The 22471-nt window shown below is 38.0% G+C and overlaps 2 protein-coding genes across 4 annotated transcripts; one reads left to right on the top strand and one right to left on the bottom strand.

The window, feature by feature from the left end:
- The first annotated feature begins 8337 nt into the window (after positions 1 to 8337).
- LOC143539382 (syntaxin-22-like) lies at positions 8338 to 10795 on the top strand. 3 transcript variants are annotated; one of them, XM_077032717.1, is made up of 6 exons: positions 8338 to 8525; positions 8626 to 8719; positions 9708 to 9847; positions 9938 to 10257; positions 10349 to 10433; positions 10596 to 10795. In XM_077032717.1, the coding sequence occupies exons 1-4, from the start codon at positions 8338 to 8340 to the stop codon at positions 10023 to 10025; spliced, it is 510 nt and encodes a 169-aa protein (XP_076888832.1). In that variant the 3' UTR covers positions 10026 to 10257; positions 10349 to 10433; positions 10596 to 10795. The 3 variants fall into 3 exon arrangements, with proteins under 3 accessions (XP_076888832.1, XP_076888830.1, XP_076888831.1); XM_077032715.1 differs by having other exon boundaries at positions 10349 to 10449; XM_077032716.1 differs by having other exon boundaries at positions 10335 to 10449.
- Positions 10796 to 11200: 405 nt separating this feature from the next.
- Positions 11201 to 12567, bottom strand: LOC143539401 (UV-B-induced protein At3g17800, chloroplastic-like). The gene is made up of 4 exons (XM_077032734.1): positions 12511 to 12567; positions 12140 to 12393; positions 11905 to 12067; positions 11201 to 11873 (listed from the first exon to the last, which is right to left on the bottom strand). The coding sequence occupies exons 1-4, from the start codon at positions 12565 to 12567 to the stop codon at positions 11223 to 11225; spliced, it is 1125 nt and encodes a 374-aa protein (XP_076888849.1). The 3' UTR covers positions 11201 to 11222.
- Between the last annotated feature and the right edge of the window lie 9904 nt (positions 12568 to 22471).

Below are 22471 nucleotides of genomic sequence, written 5' to 3'. Positions count from 1 at the left end.
AAGCTTAGGTTCATTTACTTTATTCTCAAAATATACAAAAACAATTAAAATGTAAAATAACTAATTAAAAAATAACAAACGAGCCAGACTTGAGCTAGAAAAGCGACTCACGAGCCGAGCCCGAGCCTGTCTTATTTAACAGATTCCATTTCCAAAACTTGAATCTATATGATCAAATTTTATACATCAAACTTATGTTAATTAAAGTTATTCAACAGCAACTTGTAATACGCCTAACAATAAACATCTAAATCAGATCCTGATGATAATTAAATCAACCATGATTTTGAATACTCTACATAAGATTCAATTCGTTATATGGACTCAAAACGAATCTGGTTTAAAAACAGTCTTTGACTTGTATTTGACTAATTTATAGGGTTTCAAATACTAAACATAATCAAATTAACTAACCAGATCTACACTGTTTCAAAATAATATAATAAGCCAAGCTCTAATAAGTCAGCGATAATAACAAAGAAGAACAGATAAATAAGCATTTTAACAGATTGATACTTACCGACATAGTGATTGCTTGATTAGAAGATCAAAAATAAGACGGACGAACGAGTTCGACGGACGGAAACGGTGGCCGGAAATTAAGGATGAGGGGTTTTGGAACGGGTTTCACGCGTTGACGGAGTTGTGAAGATTGAAGAATTGTGATTTGATTATTGAGTTGGAGAATTTATATAAAGGGAAGGTATAAGTTTTGTTGCCTAGTGTACGAGTTGTGATGCGTGGTACGCTTTGACGTATTTGTACGTAGGAAGAAGACGTGGAGGCAAGTTCTGACGTGTGTTATTGCAACGCGACGTGACATACGGTGGATCTAATTGGACGAGAATTGTAGTGCTCTCACTTTTTTTTTTTCTGAAATCTATAATATATATAAATGAAACCCCTAAAATCCTACGTGTCGCGATGTGGTCGCTCTTTTTTTTTATAAAAGCCACCAAATTGCTTGATTTTTAAATAGATGTCTCTCATTGATTTAACCCAAATTTATGAGTATGGGTCTTACCAAAACTAGATAGCTCTTAAACGGGTTATAACATCTCAATAAATTAAAAATTAATCTTACCAATTATTTGATAGGAAGATCCTATAAAATAGGGATATACTAAAATTTGATATCCAATTTAAAAAGAAAAAAATATTATTTATAATTAATAAACAATTTTATAGTAAAAAACATAAGCGGGTCATGGGTCACCAAATCCAGATAGTTTTTAAACGGGTTATAACATATCATTTTTTATGAAACCTTTCATCATGAAACCCTAAGTATATTATTAACTTTCTTATAATAAAGAAAATTAAAATCCAAAAAGGTAATATTAAAAATTGAAAAATGTAAAACAACCATTTTCTCAAGCCATCAGATTGTTTTATCTGTAAATGAAGGTTTGTCACGCATTTGACTCGAATTCACGGGTAACGGTCTCACCAAATCCATATAGCTCTTAAACGGGTTATAACATCTCATTATATTAAAAATTAATCTCATAAAATATTTGACATGAAAATCCTATAAAACAGGGATATAGTAAAAATTAATATCCTATTTTATTTTTTTAAAAAAATATTATTTATAATTAAGAAACAATTTTATAATAAAAAAAATAAATGGGTAATGGGTATCACCAAACCCAGATAGCTTTTAAACCGGACTATAACATATCATTTATTTGTGAAACCATTTCATCATCAAACCTCAAGTATATTAATTAATTTTTTTACAATAAATAAAAATTAAAATCCAAATATACATATATAAATATTAAAAACGAATAATGTAAAACAACCTCCGTAATACGGGGGATAAAATCTAGTTGATAATATTATAATCTTATCTTACTGCACAAATAAAAGAAAATGTTGAAGCTCAGCCGTCAAGCTCATATTTATCCTAATTTCTAATCTCTTTTTTCACTCATTCTAGCTATTCATTGATGATATTATAATCTTATCTTATTACATTAATAAAAGAAATGTTGAAGCTCAGGTGTCAAGCTCACATTCATCCTAATTCCTAATATCTTTTCTTCCTCATTCTAGCTATTCATGGGTCAAAACCATTTTATCAAATGGGTTATAACATAGTGTGGATTTTATTTATTATTGAATTAAGTGTCATTTTTATAAATGAGGTTTGACCAACTACGCAACTTTAGTATATTATTTAAATTTTCTTGCATATCAACACCTGGCGCTTCCAAAATCATGCTATATTAGTATTTTCGTTAACGCCATTTGTTTTTTCCTTTAAGTCTACATTAAATTAATTTTATAAGTATTTGGAGAACCACAACTGAAATAACTGACCTTATTTATCTTTATTATTTGACAAAGCCCGTGTAATACATGGGTTCAAAAGCTAGTATAATAAATATAAATAACAAGTAATATGTTTAAATATTATATCGGGTCACTATGTGTTACGGCAATTACGCCAGAGAGTTTTAGTTTTGTGATGACATAACGGCTATTAAGTGTCAGTCGGCGTATGGTTTTTTAGGGAACGTGTAAGCCAAACTCTGTGTGGGTCCGGTTAATACAACATAATCTGGCCAGAGTAGGGCAACGAGGCTCTCCATTTAAGGAGTGTGGTAGCGTAAACACAAGAAATTTGTCGTTCCAAAAAATAGAATAGTAAAATTTGCTCAATCAATTTGGACTTTTATGTTATCACTCAATGGTGTAAGGAACCGACATTTTTTGCTTTCTCTACTTGGAATGTTTTGAAATTGCATTGGTATTTACGGCTTTCAGAAAAGAATGCAAAAGTGTTTTATGTGATTTGTCTTATGATAATTTGGTGCATTTAGAAGTTGAGAAACACGATATTTTTTTATTCTAAGCCGGGCCTTTTATGCCGTGTAGTTGGGGTGATCAACGCCATTAGCTTGACGAGGAAAGGTGAAGTGTTTTTAATTTGTAATTTGCTATGTATGAAGGTTGGGAGCTGTTCTGTTTTGGATGGGTGTTATAGGCGTGTTTTGTTTGAATATCGAGTGATTATTTTGATGGTGTAGCTAGCGTGTTGTTAAACCCAATTGTTTCTTTATAATAAATTGAGGCATTTACATATTTCCTCTTCCTAAACTTTAAAATTACATATTTTCCTAAACCATGCTTAAAAAGTATTGTGCATTGTGCATTAAAAACTTATATTCTGGGGAAATATGTAATTTCAAATGTTTAGGAAGGGAAAATATGTAAAAATCCCTAATAAATTTTCTTTTGTTGGTCATTAAAAAAATAATATGTTTAAAATTCTGTATCCATAAAGAATATATATATTTGTAAAGCTAATAAATATATGTGTTAAAAAAATACCAAACAATAGACGCTTATCAGTTTTTGTTATTAAAAATTTGTCGTTGCTATCAACAATCCTATATAACTTTAAAGAGTATTGTAACCATGGTGAAAGTGATAGGATGGTGAGCATGGGCTTTCAATTTTGGGTTACACAACTATCAGTCTTGTCATATGGATAAGGTATTTTTCTAGAAAGTATTTTTTGCTTAAAAAAGGTTATTGAATACGACTAGTTAATGCAATGATAACTTTTTTTTAGGTTGTCAAGATTGTATATTATATATAGTGGTTATGTTTTGGGTAACAAATAAAATGTGGTACGAGATGTCATTACATTTTTTCTTTATTTTTTGTGTCAGCGACTATTTTATCTACAAGATCCATTCGATCACCAGTGGAGTCTTGTGTTGATGCATAGTAACTATTGTCATGGCTCATTAGGTGATTCCCTATATTTCATCTTATATGCTAGTACCTTTCATTAAATACTAACGTTTATGCAGTTAAATATTGTCATGATCGATTCGAAATTCATAGTACAAGTATCATGAATATGGGAATATTGGTCTGAAGCTCAACGTTAGGACCCTTCAAAGTTCAATCTGGACGTAATGGTTCTAATGGTCAGGGGCGGCCCAACACTTTTGGGGGGCCTAAAGCGAAGGGAAATTTGAGGCCCTTATACACGAAATTATAGAACTTCTAACTTTTATTTTTTAAAATTTACTATTGATTGTCGTGTTTCGTATATGAAAATACATTATTTACAATTTTGTTTTCAAAAAGGAGTTCAATTTACGAAAATACACACTTAATTTTTTTTTAAAATTAACCGACCAACGTCTTTGTTTATGAATTATAAAGTTTAAGATAATGAATGGGATTTATATTTAACACTAGTTCAAGGTATATGCATACTTGGAAAAAGTAGAAACATATAGATTAAAAAAACAACCCTCTGACCATCGTCATCACCATCACCCGACCACCACTGTTGCCACCACCAGTGCAACCACCCTCACCGTCGCCGCCACCATCGTCACCGTTAACATTGTCACCTACGCCGCCTAACCATCACCGCCACCACCACTTTCGATGCCTGACCACCACCACCATCGCCGCCATCACAACCAATGCTACCATCGCCACCCCACCATCACCGTCACCACTGGCACCACCATTTTCGTCGCCGGAGCTAACCCCACCACAGTCGCCATTGATTTTTTTTTTGTAAAAAAAATATTTTGGGATAGGAATATTTTTATTATTTGTATTTTATTCCTATAATTTTTTTTATACCAAACAACATTAAGTAATAATTCATTTCATTCACATAGGTTAATCAAACAAGATAAAGGAATGAAATGATCCATTTCATTCATTTGACCATTCCATTACTTCTTACATCCCTTTCCCTCTTCATTCTGTTACCTCCAATCAAACATACCCTTAGGGTCTGTTTGGTAGGGCGTAATGGAATGAATGAGCGAATGGAATGGACGTGCGAATGGAATAGACAAAGGAATTAAATAAGTCATTACCATTCATTGTTGTGTTTGGTTAACATATAGGAATGGAATGATCATCCTTTAATTATAATTATTATTACCATTAGTAGTAATAATAATAATAATAATAAATATTAATATAAGTATTAATAATATGAATATTCATATTAACTCATTTTTAAGACCTGTGCGTTTCAACGAGACCATTAAAAGAATAAAAACAATTATGAAAATGTTGAACCATGCCTACTTGTTATGAAGCGTTGAGTCGTCAATAATAATACTAATATTGTTTATACGATAATAAGTCTAATATAATAATTGTTATATTATAATATACAAAAATAATGATAATATAATAAAATTAATAATAATAATATAACCTTGATAATGTAATAATAATATAATATAATAATCCTAATATAAATAATAATATATTATTATTATTATTGATTCCATTCCTTAAAGGAAAGAAAAAAAAACATCTAAACCTTAAAGAACAAAAATCCTATATTTCTGAGAAATTTCATTCCTTGTGGAATGGTTCATTCCATTATCACATGACAATCAAACATGGTTTTTTCTATTTCTTTGGAATAAATCATTTTATTCCACCTCTCATTCATTTATACCAAACACTATCTAGTCTTTTGAATCAGAATGAATGTTAAACATAGGACTTAGATTTTATTTTTTTATGCAGGGTAGGGATGAGATTGGGATGGTACCCGGTACCGATCCCGAAATTCGGAAATTGTTGGTACCGATACCGGTACCGAAATTGTTGGTACGTTACCGTACCGATACCGAAAACTCAAAACTTGGTACCGATTCGGTACCAATTCGGTACCTATTGGTACCGGTACCAATCGGTACCCGTACCGAAAACGTTCATACCTAATGCAGGGTGCTTTGTTTTCTGCAAATAATCCTTCCTAAATTTACGTTCTCATATTTCGTTTGGCTTTTGAACTAATATCTTTTCATTGTTATTTTCATCTTCAGTTATGGATAATTAATATTCATACCAATGAAAAAAAAGAAAAAAAAAAAGGAAAAAAACTAACGGGCACTGGCGTTATATTTCCATCAAAAAATATGGAGGGAGTACAAGGCGTTATATTTTGGGTCAAGTCTTTGAACGTATTTTATAGTTTGTTGAACTTTAAACTTATTTAGGGCAGCTAAACTTATTTTGTATTTGGTTAAACTTGATTTGGACCTGTGTTATGAATTTGGTTTAACTTATTTGCATGTCTATTGGAATTATTGCATGTTAAGTTAAATTAAATAATTGAATTTGAGAGCCTCACATTGAATTTTACTCTTAATATTTGTTCCAAAAAGAGTGAAGTAGAGTTGGTTCTCTTTAAGGGTGAGCCAAGGCTAAACTCACAATTTTAGCTCGGTTCAGAACTCGTGCTCAAGACGAACAAGCTTGGTTTATATTCAATTTGAGCTCGAGACGGCTCTAGCTCAGTTTATGAAGAGCTTTATGTTAAAGTAGACCAAAAAGTGCAAACTATGAAAAAGTATAAATGATAAATATTGCATTAGTTGAGGCAAACCCCCATTTTATAACCGAGTCTTTAGAAAATTTGATAAATGCATTAAAATGGATTACTATTTGAACCATAGAGAAGTACCGGTGTTAAGAATGTTAGTTATTGGAGAGATTGGTGTTTCAATTATGCTATTAAAAATATTTATTTATTTATATTCATTAATTTTTATTTTATAATACATATATATATATATATATATATATATATATATATATATATATATATATATATATATATACTACCAATGGTAAGTGTCACTCTACCAAAGCTATTATACTATAAATATTTTTAAATATTTGTAGCTTATTACATTTTTCGCCCATGTAATACATAGGTCCTTAACCTAGTGTAATAAATAAGTGAAAATTTGATTTAACATAATAATTAAAAAATACCATTGAATTAAAACCTATTAATATAATAATTTAATATTATTATCATTATTTTATACTTGTTAAAAACCGATTTAATGAAAGTTTGTAGCGGATAACCCGTTCTAATCGTTAATTTTTTTTTTATTATTATTTTTTAGAATGACGACTTTCTTGTATTTAGGCTACCTTATTCTTCAAATTTTGAGAGCCTCGTTGTTCCACTCTGGCCAGACTATGTTGTGTTAATCGGATCCACGTTGGCTTTCAGAGTTTGGCTTGGGCGTTCCCCTGGTAAATCATACCGTCGGCTACCATTGACAGTCGTTATGTCATCACAAAAACAGAACTCCCTAGTGTAACACACAGTTTGACGAAAATCTGGGTGGGATTGGGGTTCAAACTGACAACCTTTATATAAGGCCTAACTCAAATCCTCTATTGCCAATATCCACCCAAAAATAACATAAGTGGAAATCGAACTTGAATCTCTATTAAAGAACCCAAACCCTCTACTACTAGATCGTGAGGACTGAGGATCCAATACGAACGGCCTAACAATCAAGCATTTTCGGCACTTATCAATACTATATATAATATGTAAGTGGTGGGCAAATTAAGACGCCAGAATTTAAGAGTTTTACAAGTTATGATGCATAAAGTACATGTTCAAAATGTTCAAGGAGGGATAAGTTTGTCTTTTACACATGTCACCCACATTCATTTAATTTCCATAAAAATAATTACAAGTATAATACCTCAACTTTACTTATATTTTGTAAATTTAAGAATTAGTTACAACTTTAATCCTTTATGATTACCCATTTTTTACTCTAACTTTATTCTTTTTGGTTTTCTTCATATATGTTTTACAAAAATACGGTTAACTAAAATCCGAACATACCTATTTAAACGAGCTTATTTTTGTTGATATTTAATATAATTTTTTTTCAAAACAGATCGACGGTTTAAATGTACAAGTCATTACTGCATGAATGTACAAGTTTCTTAAAGGACAAATGCTTACAAGCTCATGTTTTCATATAATTACATATCTAACCCTTTATCTTTTTAACTTGTTTCAATTCAAAATTTAAGTAATATTTACAACTTTGACTCTTCAGGTTTATCCAAATATTACTCAACTTTAATTTTTTTCCCTTCTTACGTGTTTTATATAAATGGGATTAAAAGTATTCAAGTTACATAAATATCTAAAACGAACATGAGTCAAGGTCGGTATAAAGTTCGAGTTGAGCTAGAGTGTTGTCGCCTACTGCATCCACCTGACTAGTATAAATATATTGATGCCAAGTTTGTTTGGTTATTATACATCCTTAAAATTTAACGGAAAGAAAATTCGATGCATATCACCATGCAAAGTTACAATAAATTCATCTCCACTTGCAGTTCAAACATACAACCTACGTGTCCGATTTCCATGTGTCCACATCCATTTTCGTATTTTCCGATCAATTCAATTCAATTGAATTCATTCTCCGTTCCCAATTTCACCACCTTCTTCTTCGATCGATCGCTATCAATCAGTCAATATTATTATTGGTGATGAGTTTTCAGGACATTGAAGCTGGTCGTCCGCTCAATTCCAGACGCGGAAACGGCTTACGAAAACAGGACCCGACTCAAGCCGTTGCTTCCGGAATCTTCCAGATCAACACGGCAGTCGCTACGTTTCAGAGGCTAGTCAATTCCCTAGGTTCTCCTAAGGACACACCCGAGCTTAGAGAGAAACTGTACGTACATACGCTTTGTTTTGATTCACTTAATAATATCTAGGGTTACAAATTGAATTTAATTAATGCATGCTTGTTTATATATATATGAGAACTGTAGGCATAAAACCAGACTGCATATAGGGCAATTGGTGAAGGATACTTCTGATAAACTTAAACAAGCTAGTGAAACTGATCATAATGCTGGTGTTAGTGTAAGTCACTCCTCCCCGAACATTACTTCATTTATCTCGGTCTGTTTAATTAATGAACATACATGAATAAGGAACAGAGGCGATGTTCATTCAATTGTGTTCATAAATGTTTGATAACGTGTCCGTTTACGTCTGTTTGTTTATGTTTGCTCATTAAAGGTTTTTAACACTTTTTAATGAAGTTTTTAATCTTTACCAAATCGAATAAAACACTGTTTGTGTTCATTTGTGTTTGTTCGTTTGTATTCATGAACCGTTCATGAGCAAGTTCATTTCCTTAATGAACAAACACAAACAAGAAATTTTGTTTTGTTAGTTGTCCGTGAACAGTTGGTTTGACCGATAAAAGCTTAACGGACAATAGGGTTGAGCACAGTTCGGTTCAATTATTAGGTGAAAACCGAAACTGAAATCATCAGTTATTTTAATATACCAACCGATCGGTTTTTCGGTTCGGTTATAGTCGGGGTTTTTTTCTCAATTCTGTGTAGACATTGCAAAAAAAGTTCAAAAAATGAAAATGTAGATTATCTTGTAAGAACTTATTAGAGTATCGCATATATATTGAATTCAAAAAACAAAAATAGACACGTGTTACGTGGGACCATACGAATACAAAGTTGCTAGAATAGTAAAGTTTAAAATTCAACAAATTTCTTAATGAAAAAACTCTAAAAGTTTAGTCCCAATCTTCATTTTCAGTTCGGTTTGCTTTTTTCGGTTTTTTAAAATTGGGTAACCGAACCGAAACCGAAAATTTGGTTTTTCAAAAAAAAAAAAAACAAAAAATAACCATCGGTTAATGCCTTCGGTTCGGTTTTTTCGGTTAATTTGGTTTCGGTTTGGTTAATTTAGTTTTGTGCTCACCCCTAACAGACGAACATGAAAAAGGCCTTGCTTGGTTTGGTTCAGTTCATTTACAGCCCTACACACACAGACCCTTCAGTTGATCATAAAGTATCCTTGTTCTTGATTCTGTTTTATTCAGGCCAGCAAAAAGATCACAGATGCAAAACTTGCAAAAGATTTCCATACAGTTTTAAAAGAATATCAGAAGGCGCAACGCCTTTCGGCTGAAAGAGAAACAGCTTATACGCCTTTTGTTCCTCAATCTTCTCTTCCATCACGGTAAGTTTAATAGTAGTTTAATCGCAATTTGCAACCCAATTTCAGTTTTCAGCAGACCATTTTTAGCTAATTTTGTTTATTTGTGTTTAGTGATCCAGCCAGTGAAGCAGATGGAAGCTCAGACGGAAGTCAAGAACAGCAAGTTCTTCTTGTGAACTCTAAAAGGCAACTTTTTTAAACTTATTTGAGATTCATGTGTTACAAGTTGCAGTCTTAAGTAGTAAAAAGTTGTTTTTGATCTGTATTCTGCAGGCAGGAAGTTTTGCTGTTGGAGAACGAGATTGCATTCAATGAAGCAATTATTGAAGAAAGAGATCAAGGAATTGAAGAAATTCAGAATCAAATCGGTGAGGTGAATGAAATTTTCAAAGATCTTGCTGTTTTGGTTCACGAACAAGGAACTATGATTGGTATGTTTATCTTTAATTTTAGTTTTTACTTATAAATGCTTATAATATGGTTGTGCATTACATTATTTACACTTTAGTAATTTTTTTTCAGATGATATTGGGTCCAACATTGAGAGTTCACATGCTGCTACTGCACAGGCAAAATCTCATCTTGCAAAAGCATCGAAGGCTCAAAGGTCAAACTCTTCCATGGTAAAGTTTTGTTAGAACTGGTTAAGATGATTTTGGTTTATATCGTCTATTAAAATCGTAACTCATGTGATTATTTGGGTAATTTAGATATTTGACTCATGTTTTTACTTTTCTCTTCACACTTATGCATTTTTGCTTTTGTGCAGACTTGCTTTCTTTTGGTGATTATGGCAATTGTGATTCTCATTGTGGTCATAGTTCTTCTGGTTTGACCCAAACACGTGCCGTATAAATAAAACCAACAAAACTTGTTTTCGGGTTTGCTAGAAACTTTGAAATAACCCTTATTTTCTTTTGTTTGTTTCCGAGAATCGTTTTGTAAATCCGATAATACGTTTTGTTTTGTTAATATGCTGTTGGTACCTGTTCAACATTGTTGGAAGACGTTTGTTATACATTTTGTTTAGCTAAAAAGAATCCATTTATATTGGAAAATTGCAAAATGGGTGGAACATACATTCAGGTTAAAACATATGATTGCTAAAGCCAAAAGGATCATAAATCAATGGTACCTCAATATATCATTGATAGGGTACTGCATAGCATATTTATACAGGCTCGTTTAGTCGTTTATAGGTAAAACAAATGGGAATCATGACCTCAAACATGTGTTTTAGGTTCACACATCAAAAGTATGCATCTAGATGTCATTCTACCATGCCTAATGAATGGGACAAGGAAACACTCTAGACTATCAAAATGTTTGGAGTGCTTTTTGTTACAACAAATTGAACAAGTAAACATCACTACATGCTATAACAAAATGAATATTCTCAGCTTTTCAGAAACTGGTACTTAGATTCCACATAATTTTCAGCATCCCACAAAAAAGATCCGAAAGCAACCGCCTCAAGAACCAACATTGTCAATCCAGAAAATGAAACAGACACCGTTTCATCACTGTTTGCACCTATCAAACCATCTTCATCAGATATTTTAATATCAGGTCTTCCAAACAGAGCCTGAGTTTGCTTTTCTATTAAAGAAACCGCTTCCTTTGATCTTATTGTTGCATATCTCTGTAGTGTCTCAACATCCAAATGCATAACATATGATCTTAATCTATACGATTTACCATCACCATATGAACCCATTAACCCCTCATCATCATAGTCTGGTTGGATCCGGATCAACGAATCCGGATCCAAAAACGGGTTTTGTGGGCCTGGTGATGGTTCCAAAAAACTAGACTGGTCCTTCTTAAAACCTTCCGGAAGCGTGTTCATGGACCTCTCAAGTTGAAACCTTTCATCAACGCGTTTCAGAAAGTATCCATAGATAATTGAAGCAGCGTATAGTTTTCCAAGTTTGACTTTGCTGATCTGGACAAGCGAGTCTAGTGGATCCACAAGGCGGTCCCCGAGGACCAGGGCTATATGATTCTGTATCATCTCAAGTGCTTCGGGTGAGTGCACGGATTCCAGCTTTTATACGATTCTGTATCATCTCAAGTGCTTCTTGGTTTGGCCAGAAATCGACCCGTTCAGTAGGATCTGATGTGGCGGTTAATTTTGGGATCATTGAAATTTCTTTGTCAATAAAACTTTGAACTATCCAACAATAAATTATTTCTTGCAGTATCTTTTGTCTATCTTTACGTTTCACTTCGGCTATTCTCCTGAAATTTCGTGAATGCTACATATTATATTATCTGATTTCGATTTATATGACAGTAAAGAAAGAAACTAACTTATAAAGGCTATCGGTAGATGAAGGAGCAGGCTCTTGTTTTCGAGCATCTCTTTCATTTTGAAGGTTTTCGAGCTGTTGATCGATGGCTGCGGGGAGCAGATGAGGATGAGTTTGCAGAATTTGTTCCAGGAGTTGACCAACCGGGGACTCGAGCTCAAGCGGTGCTACCGGTACCAGATTACGACCAGAACCTGAACCGGATGTTGCTTTGGCTATACAGCTCCATGTTCGTGATGGTTCGACTCTCGAGCCCTATAATTCATTAGGTCAATTCCTGCTAGTTGTTTCATGTGAATTTTCATCTTTAAGTGTATGTGGATTAAGTTAACAGAAAATAAGTGAAAACTAACAAAATTGAACAGAATTAACCGAAAATCGGTTATCGGTTATTTTGTACCCTCGGTTAACCAAACAGAACCAAGCCATTGATATTTTTCTAGCTTTTATACCTCAATTTCATGTATTTATACTTAACATTTCATCTTCTAGCCCAAGTGAAGTTTGGTTTTGGTTATAAAAAATTAGTTGGATAAACAATATTTAATTATAGAGAAATCTGAAGTGATCAAATAAATGCGGTCCAATATAGGATAGGATAGGTTAGGTAATGGAATGAATTTAGCGTAATAGAGAATAATTGAATGTTTGCTTGCTTACTTGAATAAAGGTAAAGGTGAGCAAGGGAAGGGGTTTAGAGTCGGAGGAAAAGGTGTGGAGGTGCCGGAAGTCATGGCACCTACTGCCCAATGAAGACGGGTGGAAGAGTGTGGTGGCTACGCCGCCGGTGATTTGCATAGTAGCTGCTGCTGGTAATTGAAATGTTTTGATTTGGGTGAATGTTTTGGAGAAAACTCCAAATAATATTTTATTTAACTTTTTAATTATGAAACAAAGTGATGAGAGGGTTTTGTCACGAATTTCGTAGATGGGTGAACATGAGATCAAATGTTCACTTTCACTCATCTATACTACATTTCAAGACAATCTAGTCAAACGTTTTACTATTTACATACTTTAAACTTTTCTCAACCAAAGAGTTGCATCGTTTGGGAGATGAAGAGGTAGGTCCCAGCAGAGCCCAGTTGGACTCGCAGGACTCACCTTGAAGAGAGACGTCTGCGCAGAAACCAACTGGATCCGCAGGACCCACCATGCTCAGAGACGTGACGTCCTTACGCGCAGTACGCAAGCTGTTCCCGCAGGAAATGCCTCCCAAGGGTGAAGTACTCCGCCTGTTCCCGCAGCTACGGATACAAGCCATCAGGGAAGGCCACCCGCGCAGCAAGGCTACACGCACAAGGCACTTAGCTCTCAAAATAATTCAGTGTCACCTGAAGGAATGAGCAAAGCGGGGAACAATCCCGCACAAAGGCGGGAGGGGGAATACTCCCGCCCAAATGAGCCAGTCCGTACGATACTGGAGGGTCTTTTGTACTGTACCTGACGAGGTATGGGCAAAAGATTTGACCAGAGATACGACAGCTCATTGACAACAGTATGGCGAGCAGCATGCTCTTGTACTGTATGTCACTATTAGCCGCTGCCTACTCACCAACTCCTGTCATACCACGTGCATAGCCTACAGTTGGTGGAAAAGGAATAGTACACAGCAGGCCTGGTCACTGTCAGCCGCTGCCTACCCACCAACTGCCAGCATGGCACGTGCGTAGCCCACAGTTGATAGAACAGGAATACTGTTCAGCCGGCTACACCTTCTTGGAAACCTACCTTCGGCTATAAATACCCCAAATGGTATGATCATCTCATCTTATCTTGTATCTTATATCTTATACCTGATATCTGCTCTAGCAATCTCTTAATATACACTTATATTCAAGAGCAATCTAGTCTGATTCTCACGCCGGAGGGTGGTCACAAGGAGGTACCCCCCCTTCTCAGTGACGAGCTCACGGTGTCTGTTTTGCAGGTTATCAGAAGAACCATCTTTGCCGGATCTAACCCCTCGTGGGAAACATCTATTTAACCCCCAGATTATCCGTAATCTGCCCAGGGTCGATTAGTGTTTCTTCATTGGCGCCATCCGTGCATAAAAGCTAGAACTTCATTTCTTTTCAGTTTTTTCAAACTTCTGGAAAGATGGTTAAAGGTACTCCGGTCCCAAAACCAACGAGTGACCAAGAAGCCCCGGTAACCACAACCCCAGCTACTGGGGGGAATACCGGCAACTATACAGTTTTTACGAACACTACCCCGGTTACCCAGGCCAGGGCAAGTGCAGTAAATAATCTCTCACTGGGATTCACCGATACCCAGTTAGAGAGACAACGAACGAGGCTCCCCCGCCAAACACTCGATGAAGTTAAAGCATGGGCGGAAGCACGTCAAAAAGAATTCCAAACTGAGTTGGATGAACGTTTACGTTCACTCCAACAGGCTGATGAATTCGAAGAGCACTTGTACGATGATTCGGAGGAATCCGATAGTGATGCAAACCCTCTTCATAGGGCGAAAGGGAAGCGTAAGGAAACGGACTCCCAACCGAGAAGGCGTTTTGGAGAAACTTTCAAACCAAAAAACGCGGGTGGAAACCCACGTGACTTCTCCAAAACATTTACACCAACTGCTTCAAAGGCGGGAACGTCCAAATTTGCAAGGGACATTGCGGAAGCAATCGTCCTGAAAAGTGCCAAACAGATGTCCAACATCGGCACTTACGATGGTATATCTGATCCAGACGATCATTTGAACAGGTTCATAGCGGGGGCAACCGTCAGTAGTTGGACGGAACCTACGTGGTGTTACATATTCCAAATGACGCTTGTTGGGGCTGCTAGAGCGTGGTTCGATCGTCTACCGGTCCATCACATCTACGATTGGGAAGACTTCCAGCAGAAATTTAGCCAACACTTCAGCCAACAAAGAAAGTATACCGAAGAGCAATGGACAATCCTCAAATGCATTCGAGAGGAAGATGAATCTTTGCCAGACTTCATCACTCGCTTCAACTCAAAGAAGCTAAGTCTGGGTAATATTAGCGAAGATCTTGTTCGCGCTGCGTTTATCCAGGGCGCGAACGACCCAGAGCTCATCCGCACCTTAACGGGTAAAGATGGCATGCCATCCACATGGGATGCCATCATGACAGCAGCTAAACGCTTTGCGAAAACGGAGAAGCAACTGGGTAGAGATCTCCCCCAGAGCACAAACCTCTACACCCAGAAAACAAGAGAAGACAACGTCCTTGCCGCCCGACTAAACAAAAAGCGGAAGCTAGGCATTTGGCAGTCAAGGGTAAACTTTGACACCTCATCCGGCTTGCAACATCGGTTAGGCGGAAGGGATAACGTACAGTCGAACCAGAACTCCAGATGGACGCCACTCACCAAAAGCATTACCGAGATATTCGCTACTGAGGAGCTCCCATGGCCAAAGGCTCCAATAATCCGACATCGTCACAATGCTGATCGGAGCAAATACTGTGACTTTCACAGGACAAAAGGCCACAACACTGAAGAATGCATAGACGTGAAGGACATTGTCGAAGCATTTGTTAGAGATGGGACGCTCGCGCACCTCGTGGCGTAACGAACGCTGAGCAGGCTGATGCGTGTAGAACCCCAGTTGGGGAAAACACGAATAAAACTGCAGCTTCAATGTTGGAGACTACATACTGCGTAAACAACGAGATCCCGAACCAGGTGCATATCGGCTCGATGGCACTCCCATCCCAACAACATGGAAGGGAGCTCAATTACACAGTGCATGTAGATCAATTCAAAACTTGTAAAGGCCCAGAGCCACTTCTAATGAAAATGATTCTCCTTATCACATTGACGCTGATGATTTTACATTTATACTTGAACTTTCCACACGGATATGCCGGTCTTCACCGCATACATAAGTGTGAAAGAAAGTCGTTGCGTGGGGAAGGCGGCAAAACCCGCATAAACCCAAAAAACGGCAAACCTTCACGCAGGTCAGTTAAAGGTAAAGTTCAGTCATCCCACTAATTGAAAGTGCCAGTCTATCTGCACGAATCATGATAGAGGAAACTGAACACTAACCTATTAACAACCGCGCGTCGAACGGTTAATTTATTCAACACTGATATGCCGGTATTCACCGCATACTTACCTGGAAAGTCGTTGCGTGGGGAAGGCGGCAAAACCCGCATAAACCCAAAAAACGGCAAACCTTCACGCAGGTCAGTCATAGGTAAACTTTGGTCATCCCACTAAATGAAAGTGCCGGTCCTAACCGCACAAATCATGATAGAGGAAACCGAACTAACCTATTGACAACCGCGCGTCGAACGGTTAACTTATTCAAAATACTTAGAAAATTTCTAACAGAAGGATGAGGAAAACCTCCACGCAGGTCAGATGTAGGCAAAGTTTAGCCATCCTACTAAGTGCAAGTGACGGTCTTACCCGCACAATCACGAACGAGGAAGCAAAACTTCAACCTATTATCTACCACGTTCTAAGGTTAACTTATTCTAAACACTTAGAAAATTTCAAAGGAAAAGATGAGGAAAACTTCCACGCAGGTCAGATATAGGTAAAGTTTAGCCATCCTACTAAGTGCAAGTGACGGTCTTATCCGCACAATCATGAAAGAGGACGCAAAACTTTAACTTATTATCTACCACGTTGAAAAGTTAAATTATCTAAGTACTAAAGAAATTGCTAAGTTAAATCAGAATATGCGTGAAATAAACAAGGCAAGGGATTGGCAAATAATCTTTATTCCATCGAAATTCAAATATTACAAAGATTGCTGGGTACATACCCGCATACAAAAGAAGCTATACAAAAATAAAAATCTACTCTAATGGTGGAAAGGGATCTTCAGGATCAAGCTTCAGGACCACTTCCACTTGGACCCGCACCATCAGTAGAGTGTGGCGGTTCAAGGAAAGCTTTAAGGATAGCTAGCCCATCATCAGCAGCGGCAACTTCATTTACCTTCTCCACCACCGGATGCGGGAAGGCGGCATACTGATTCACTGCTTGGTCATATACAGCTTCAGTATCCACATCAAATAAAGGGAAGTTGGAAGGCGGGATGCCTTTCTCAACGAACCCTAGACCAAGCAGGAAGCCGGCCTTTTCCCCATCCTCATGAGAAGCGTTGAGGGCTGCGCTCAGAGCAACGTCATAAGACGTATCTGTGAAGACCCGATGCACAACCTACAAAAAGAAAAAATACAAGTATCAAAACCTTTTCTATTTACAAAGAAAAGCGTAAAGACATTATGAAGTTAAGCTTACCTGAGACAACGCTTCTCGAAGAAGCCATTCCTTGGCAACCAGAGCCTCTTGGAGGGCGGCTTGAGCTTGGTTACGGGCGCGTTCGGCTTCACTTTTATTGAGGTTGGCAAGCAACACTTCCTTTGCAGCAGCCTCTTCAACGCCCTTTAGCTTCCGCTCAGTGTGGTCAAGCACGCCCCTCTGGTCCAAGATCTCTTGGAGCTTCTTGGCGTCTTCCATCGCCAAGGCATCATGAGCCTGTTGGAGCGCCTCTATTTTGGCTTTAAGTTCCTTATTCTCGAGGCGTAGAGGTGTGACATCTGCCCTGATCCGACCCGACCCAGGTACCCGTTTCTCTGACCCGATCTCTTTCTTTTATGATTTAATATTTATTTATACTTATATTTTACTTTTAATAATAATAATAATATATTTTCCTTCCCTCCTCTTTCTCTCTCTTTCTTTCCGCCGTCCCGTCCCTCTTCCTTCTCTCTTTCCGCCTTGTTTCCCTCTTTTTTCTTCTAACTCTTTGCTTGTCCTTTGTTCCTTCCCGCCTAAGGTTGTCTGCGCAGCTCCACGCGCCAGACTCCTTTCAAGGAAGCCTGCGTGAAGACCATCTGTTCCAGCGATACGCGAGACGAACTCTTCTCGCAGCGCGCTAAGAATTGTAATTCTTCTCGCAGCGCGCTAAGAACGGTAGTTCTTCCCGCGACGCGCTAAGGATTTGTAATTCTTCTCGCAGCGCGCTAAGAATCGTAGTTCATCCCTCGACGCGCGAAGAATTATAGTTCTTCCCGCGGCGCGCTAGGAATTCTAGTTCCTCCCGCGGCGCGCTAAGAAATATGATTCTTCCCGCGACGCGCTTAGGAATGTAGTTCTTTCCGCGACGCGTTAAGGTTGTTTCTGTCTGCCTTCGCGCTCGCGCTCTCTTGACCTTCTGTGTCTGCCTTCGCGCCTTAGCCTTCTCGCGCTGAACCCTTTGAGTTTTCTTCTGTTGAATCTAGCCGTTGCTTTTGTGTTGTCTTATCTTTTGAGCTGTTGACCTAATCTGCTTTATGTCTGAAAAGCCACTTTTGGCGCAGCATGCGCACCAACCCCATTGGTTGGCAGATAAAGTGACTGACATTATCTTTTGAGATCTGCTTTTGCCATGCTTGACCAGTACATTTATCTGACCCGCCCATGCTTTTTACTGTTCCCTGACAGCTTTATCTTGCCCCCTGCAGCTGCCATATCTTTTGATATCTTTTACTTGCTTTTGATATCTTTTGTTATCTTTTGTTTTGTCTTGTTCTGTTTGTCTTGAGATCCTTTCCCCTTTTCTAGGGATTGTGTCTCCTAGGGTTTTCTCTATAAATAATAACATTATTTTTCTTAACACTACACACACAAACACTTAATCTCTCCTGTTCTCCTTGCTCTCTCTGCCGCCTCCCTCTCTGCCTCCGTCTTCCTCCCTGTTCTGCCCTGCTTTTCCGGTAATATATATATATTATATATAATAATTTACTTATTAATTATGCTAACTTATAATCAAGACTTAAATCAATTCATTAAAACAATAATCTTATTTATAGGTTAACTTGTGCTTGTTTAAAGTTGGTTCTTGCTTTATCTTACACCGCATCGTTTATCAAGTGAGTAATCTCGTATCTAATCCCTTTTTACTTTTAATGTTTTGGGATGTTCATGTGTTCGTACAAACTTAGAGTCTTAAACTTGTTTATGAACTTTAGTCGCGCAGTATCCCATGTGTTGAGGACGTTTACTTGGCTGTTTATTTGTATGTGTGTATCATTAACCGCTTTGTTCGGCCTATTCCGAAGTTTTCATGGATCCATTAGATGAACACGGGAGACCTATCGTTTACGGTTTTCTTTGTTTACACTTGCACAGATGTTTTCTCGTTTTTGTGCTCAATTGGGAGCACGGATTGAACTATGAACTATGAGCTATGATCTATCTAGGCTTGATCACAATCTGATTGCACCCTTGTTAAACACCAGACATACACGTGTTGCGCGCAGATTTATTGTTATCTATGTATTGTATTAAACTTGATTTCTCACCAACACGCAAGTGTTTGACGTTTATTTTAACACATGTTCAGGTTTGCAGTAGCTGTTTTGGAGCTTGTGGACACATAGGACGTTTTTACTTTTGGACCTAGATTAAAATGTATCAAGACAAGTTATTGCTGTTCGAATATTTTGATTTATAATATATTGATTTAAGTTGGTTTATTTATATCTTATGTATACGTTGCGCATGCGTGAATGAATATATTTATTAAATATTGACACCCAATAGTGTCACGAGTAATGAAACAATATGTGGCGCCCCGATGTATAATCCGCCTTTGGTCGGGGTGTTACAGATTGGTATCAGAGCTCGTTGACTTTAGGATAGGTGGTTAGACGTAACGGCCTAGAATACCTAAGAGTCCCTTCTTGCGCATGAGAGAAATCTCATGTTTGCGCGCTTATTGTTAATTACTCGTTATTTATGAATATGCTCGCGCTTGCGCAGTATATGATTTTATGTTTTATTACGCGATATTTCGATTTTTGTTGAATTTCGATTTTTATTGATTTTTCTTACATATTCGTTTGTTGGATTTGAAAATCCGAAAAGTCATGGTGATACATGAATAGTTGATTTTCAATTTCCATTTACGATTATGTTCTGAGGTTGGAGACTTGAAAAGTCATGGTGATACATGAATTGTCAACCTCCAATACTCATTTTCTTGTATATTTTATATTGAAGATTGAAAAGTCATGGTGATACATGAATCGTCAATCTCCAATACTCGTTTACTCGTACATTTTAAATTGGGAATTCGGAAGGTCATGGTGATACATGAATTGTCGATTCTTGATTCGAATTTGTTACCTTTATTAAGTCTGCATTTAGGGTCATTTATTTTACTTTAACTTTGGACAGTAACTGACTCCGTGAAACCAAGCTTTTCGAGGTTATACTTTGCGATAAAACCAAGATATTAACTAAAATTAAAACTTTTATAGAATGCCTCCGCTATCAGCTCGCCATCTCAAGAAGAAAGAAGCCTCGCGCAGACGTTCGCTGCAACGTTCCCAGGAAATGGCCGCCGCAATAGCCCAAGCTTTGAGCCAAAACAATACCAACACCTCTGGTTACAACATTAAGTCCTTTAACGCGGGTAACCCTCCAAAGTTCACAGGTCTTGAAGGAGCCACCGTGATGCTCCAGTGGCTTGAGAAAATAGAAAACACTTTCCTCCACACCCAATGCCCCTCAGACAGACGAACCCTGTATGCTTCCAGTGTCCTGGAATCTAGAGCGCTTACATGGTGGAATGGAGTAGCTCATGCGCGTGGCGCAGAAACTGCTTCTAACATGCCCTGGGAGGAATTCAAAGAAATTCTGACGCGAGAATTCTGCCCTCCCAACGAAGTTAAGCGCTTGGAGGAAGAATTTTGGAATCTTAAGCAATACAGCGGTGAAGCGCGCGAGTACGCGACGCGTTTCCACGAGCTAAGCTTACTGGTCCCTCACCTTGTTACCCCTTCACGCCGAGCCATAGAGAAATTCCTTGGGGTCTCCCCATGGAAATTCAAGATTCTGTATGGGCCAGAAACCCAGTTACCCTCTCTGACGCCATCGAGTTGGCCGCTGTGCTCAGCGACAACCATGTCAGAGCAGGAACCCTGTTCCTGCGGGGAACAGAAAAGACCAAACTCACCAAGACTGTTCCTGAACCAACAGAAACCAAACCAGAACCCTCAAACCGTAACAACCTCAAGCGCAGGCGCAAGGCCTATGCGCTTACCAGCCCACCCATAGTCCAGCAACCCGCATACCAACCTCCAGTTTATGCGCCTAACCCACTGTCAGCCTACCCAACACCTCCTGTAGTCCACAACTATGCCTTAACCAATCCCGCACTCCCTGCCCCGCCTCCTAAGAAACCTTACACAGGAAACCAACCCTTTTGCCCAACCTGTAGACTTCACCACCCAACTCAGACCCCGTGTCGACAATGTAACCGATGTGGCCGCGTTGGTCACTCAACCGAATACTGTAGAGTCCCTCCCGCCAATCCAATTGCGCCAATACCACCAGTCTACCCGCAGAACCCACAACCAACCTACCAAAACCCACGACCCAGGTCGTGCTATAACTGCGGTGATCCCAGTCATTTCCGGAACGCGTGCCCGAGACTACAAGTGCAAATCACACAAGCGAATCCGGTGAACCAGATTTCAAACCAAGTGACGCGTGGACGAGCTTTTAACATAACCGCGCACCAAGCGCAAGCGAATAATGACGTAGTTAATGGTACATTTTTGCTTAACGGATTTTATGCTTCTGTACTTTTTGATACTGGCGCCGATCGAAGTTTTATCTCTCGCGCCTTTGAGCAGAAGCTTGCGCGACCGCGCGATAACTTAAAAGAAGATTTTTCAGTTGAATTGGCTAATGGTGAAACTGTTTTAATTAACTCCGTGATTAAGGATTGCACGCTTAACCTTAACGAAAACGATTTTCTAATCGACCTCATCCCCATGCCTCTTGGAAGCTTTGATGTTATTATTGGTATGGACTGGCTTACGCATAATTGCGCCGAAGTTATTTGCGCCAAAAAGATGATTCGCATACCTCGAGAAAATGGTGATCTTCATATCTACGGCGAGAAACCCTCCCGCGGTCTTAAACTTATGTCTTGCGCCGAAGCCCGAAGACTCTTGCGAAAAAGGTGTATTGCATTCTTAGCTCATGTGGTTAAACCTGCTGAAGAAAAGAAGCTTCGCGATATCCCTGTTGTGCGTGATTTTCCTGAAGTTTTTCCTGATGATCTTCCTGGTATCCCTCCCGCTCGTGAAGTCGAGTTCCGTATTGATCTTGTCCCTGGTGCTTCCCCCGTAGCTAAATCTCCTTATCGTCTTACACCCGCTGAGATGCAAGAATTGGCAAGCCAACTTCAAGAGTTGACTGCTAAAGGATTCATTCGCCCTAGCTCTTCGCCCTGGGGTGCTCCGGTGTTGTTCGTTAAAAAGAAAGATGGATCGTTTCGCATGTGTATTGATTACCGCGAGTTGAACAAACTCACCATTAAAAACCGGTATCCCTTA

The sequence above is a fragment of the Bidens hawaiensis genome, unplaced genomic scaffold (genome assembly GCF_021521415.1).
Source record: "Bidens hawaiensis isolate Kalapana, Puna unplaced genomic scaffold, B.hawaiensis_p1.1 tig00011868_1, whole genome shotgun sequence".
In the NCBI taxonomy this organism is placed as follows: Eukaryota; Viridiplantae; Streptophyta; class Magnoliopsida; order Asterales; family Asteraceae; genus Bidens; species Bidens hawaiensis.
Note: the sequence above shows the minus strand (reverse complement) of the source record. Positions and strands in the feature narration are given on the sequence as shown.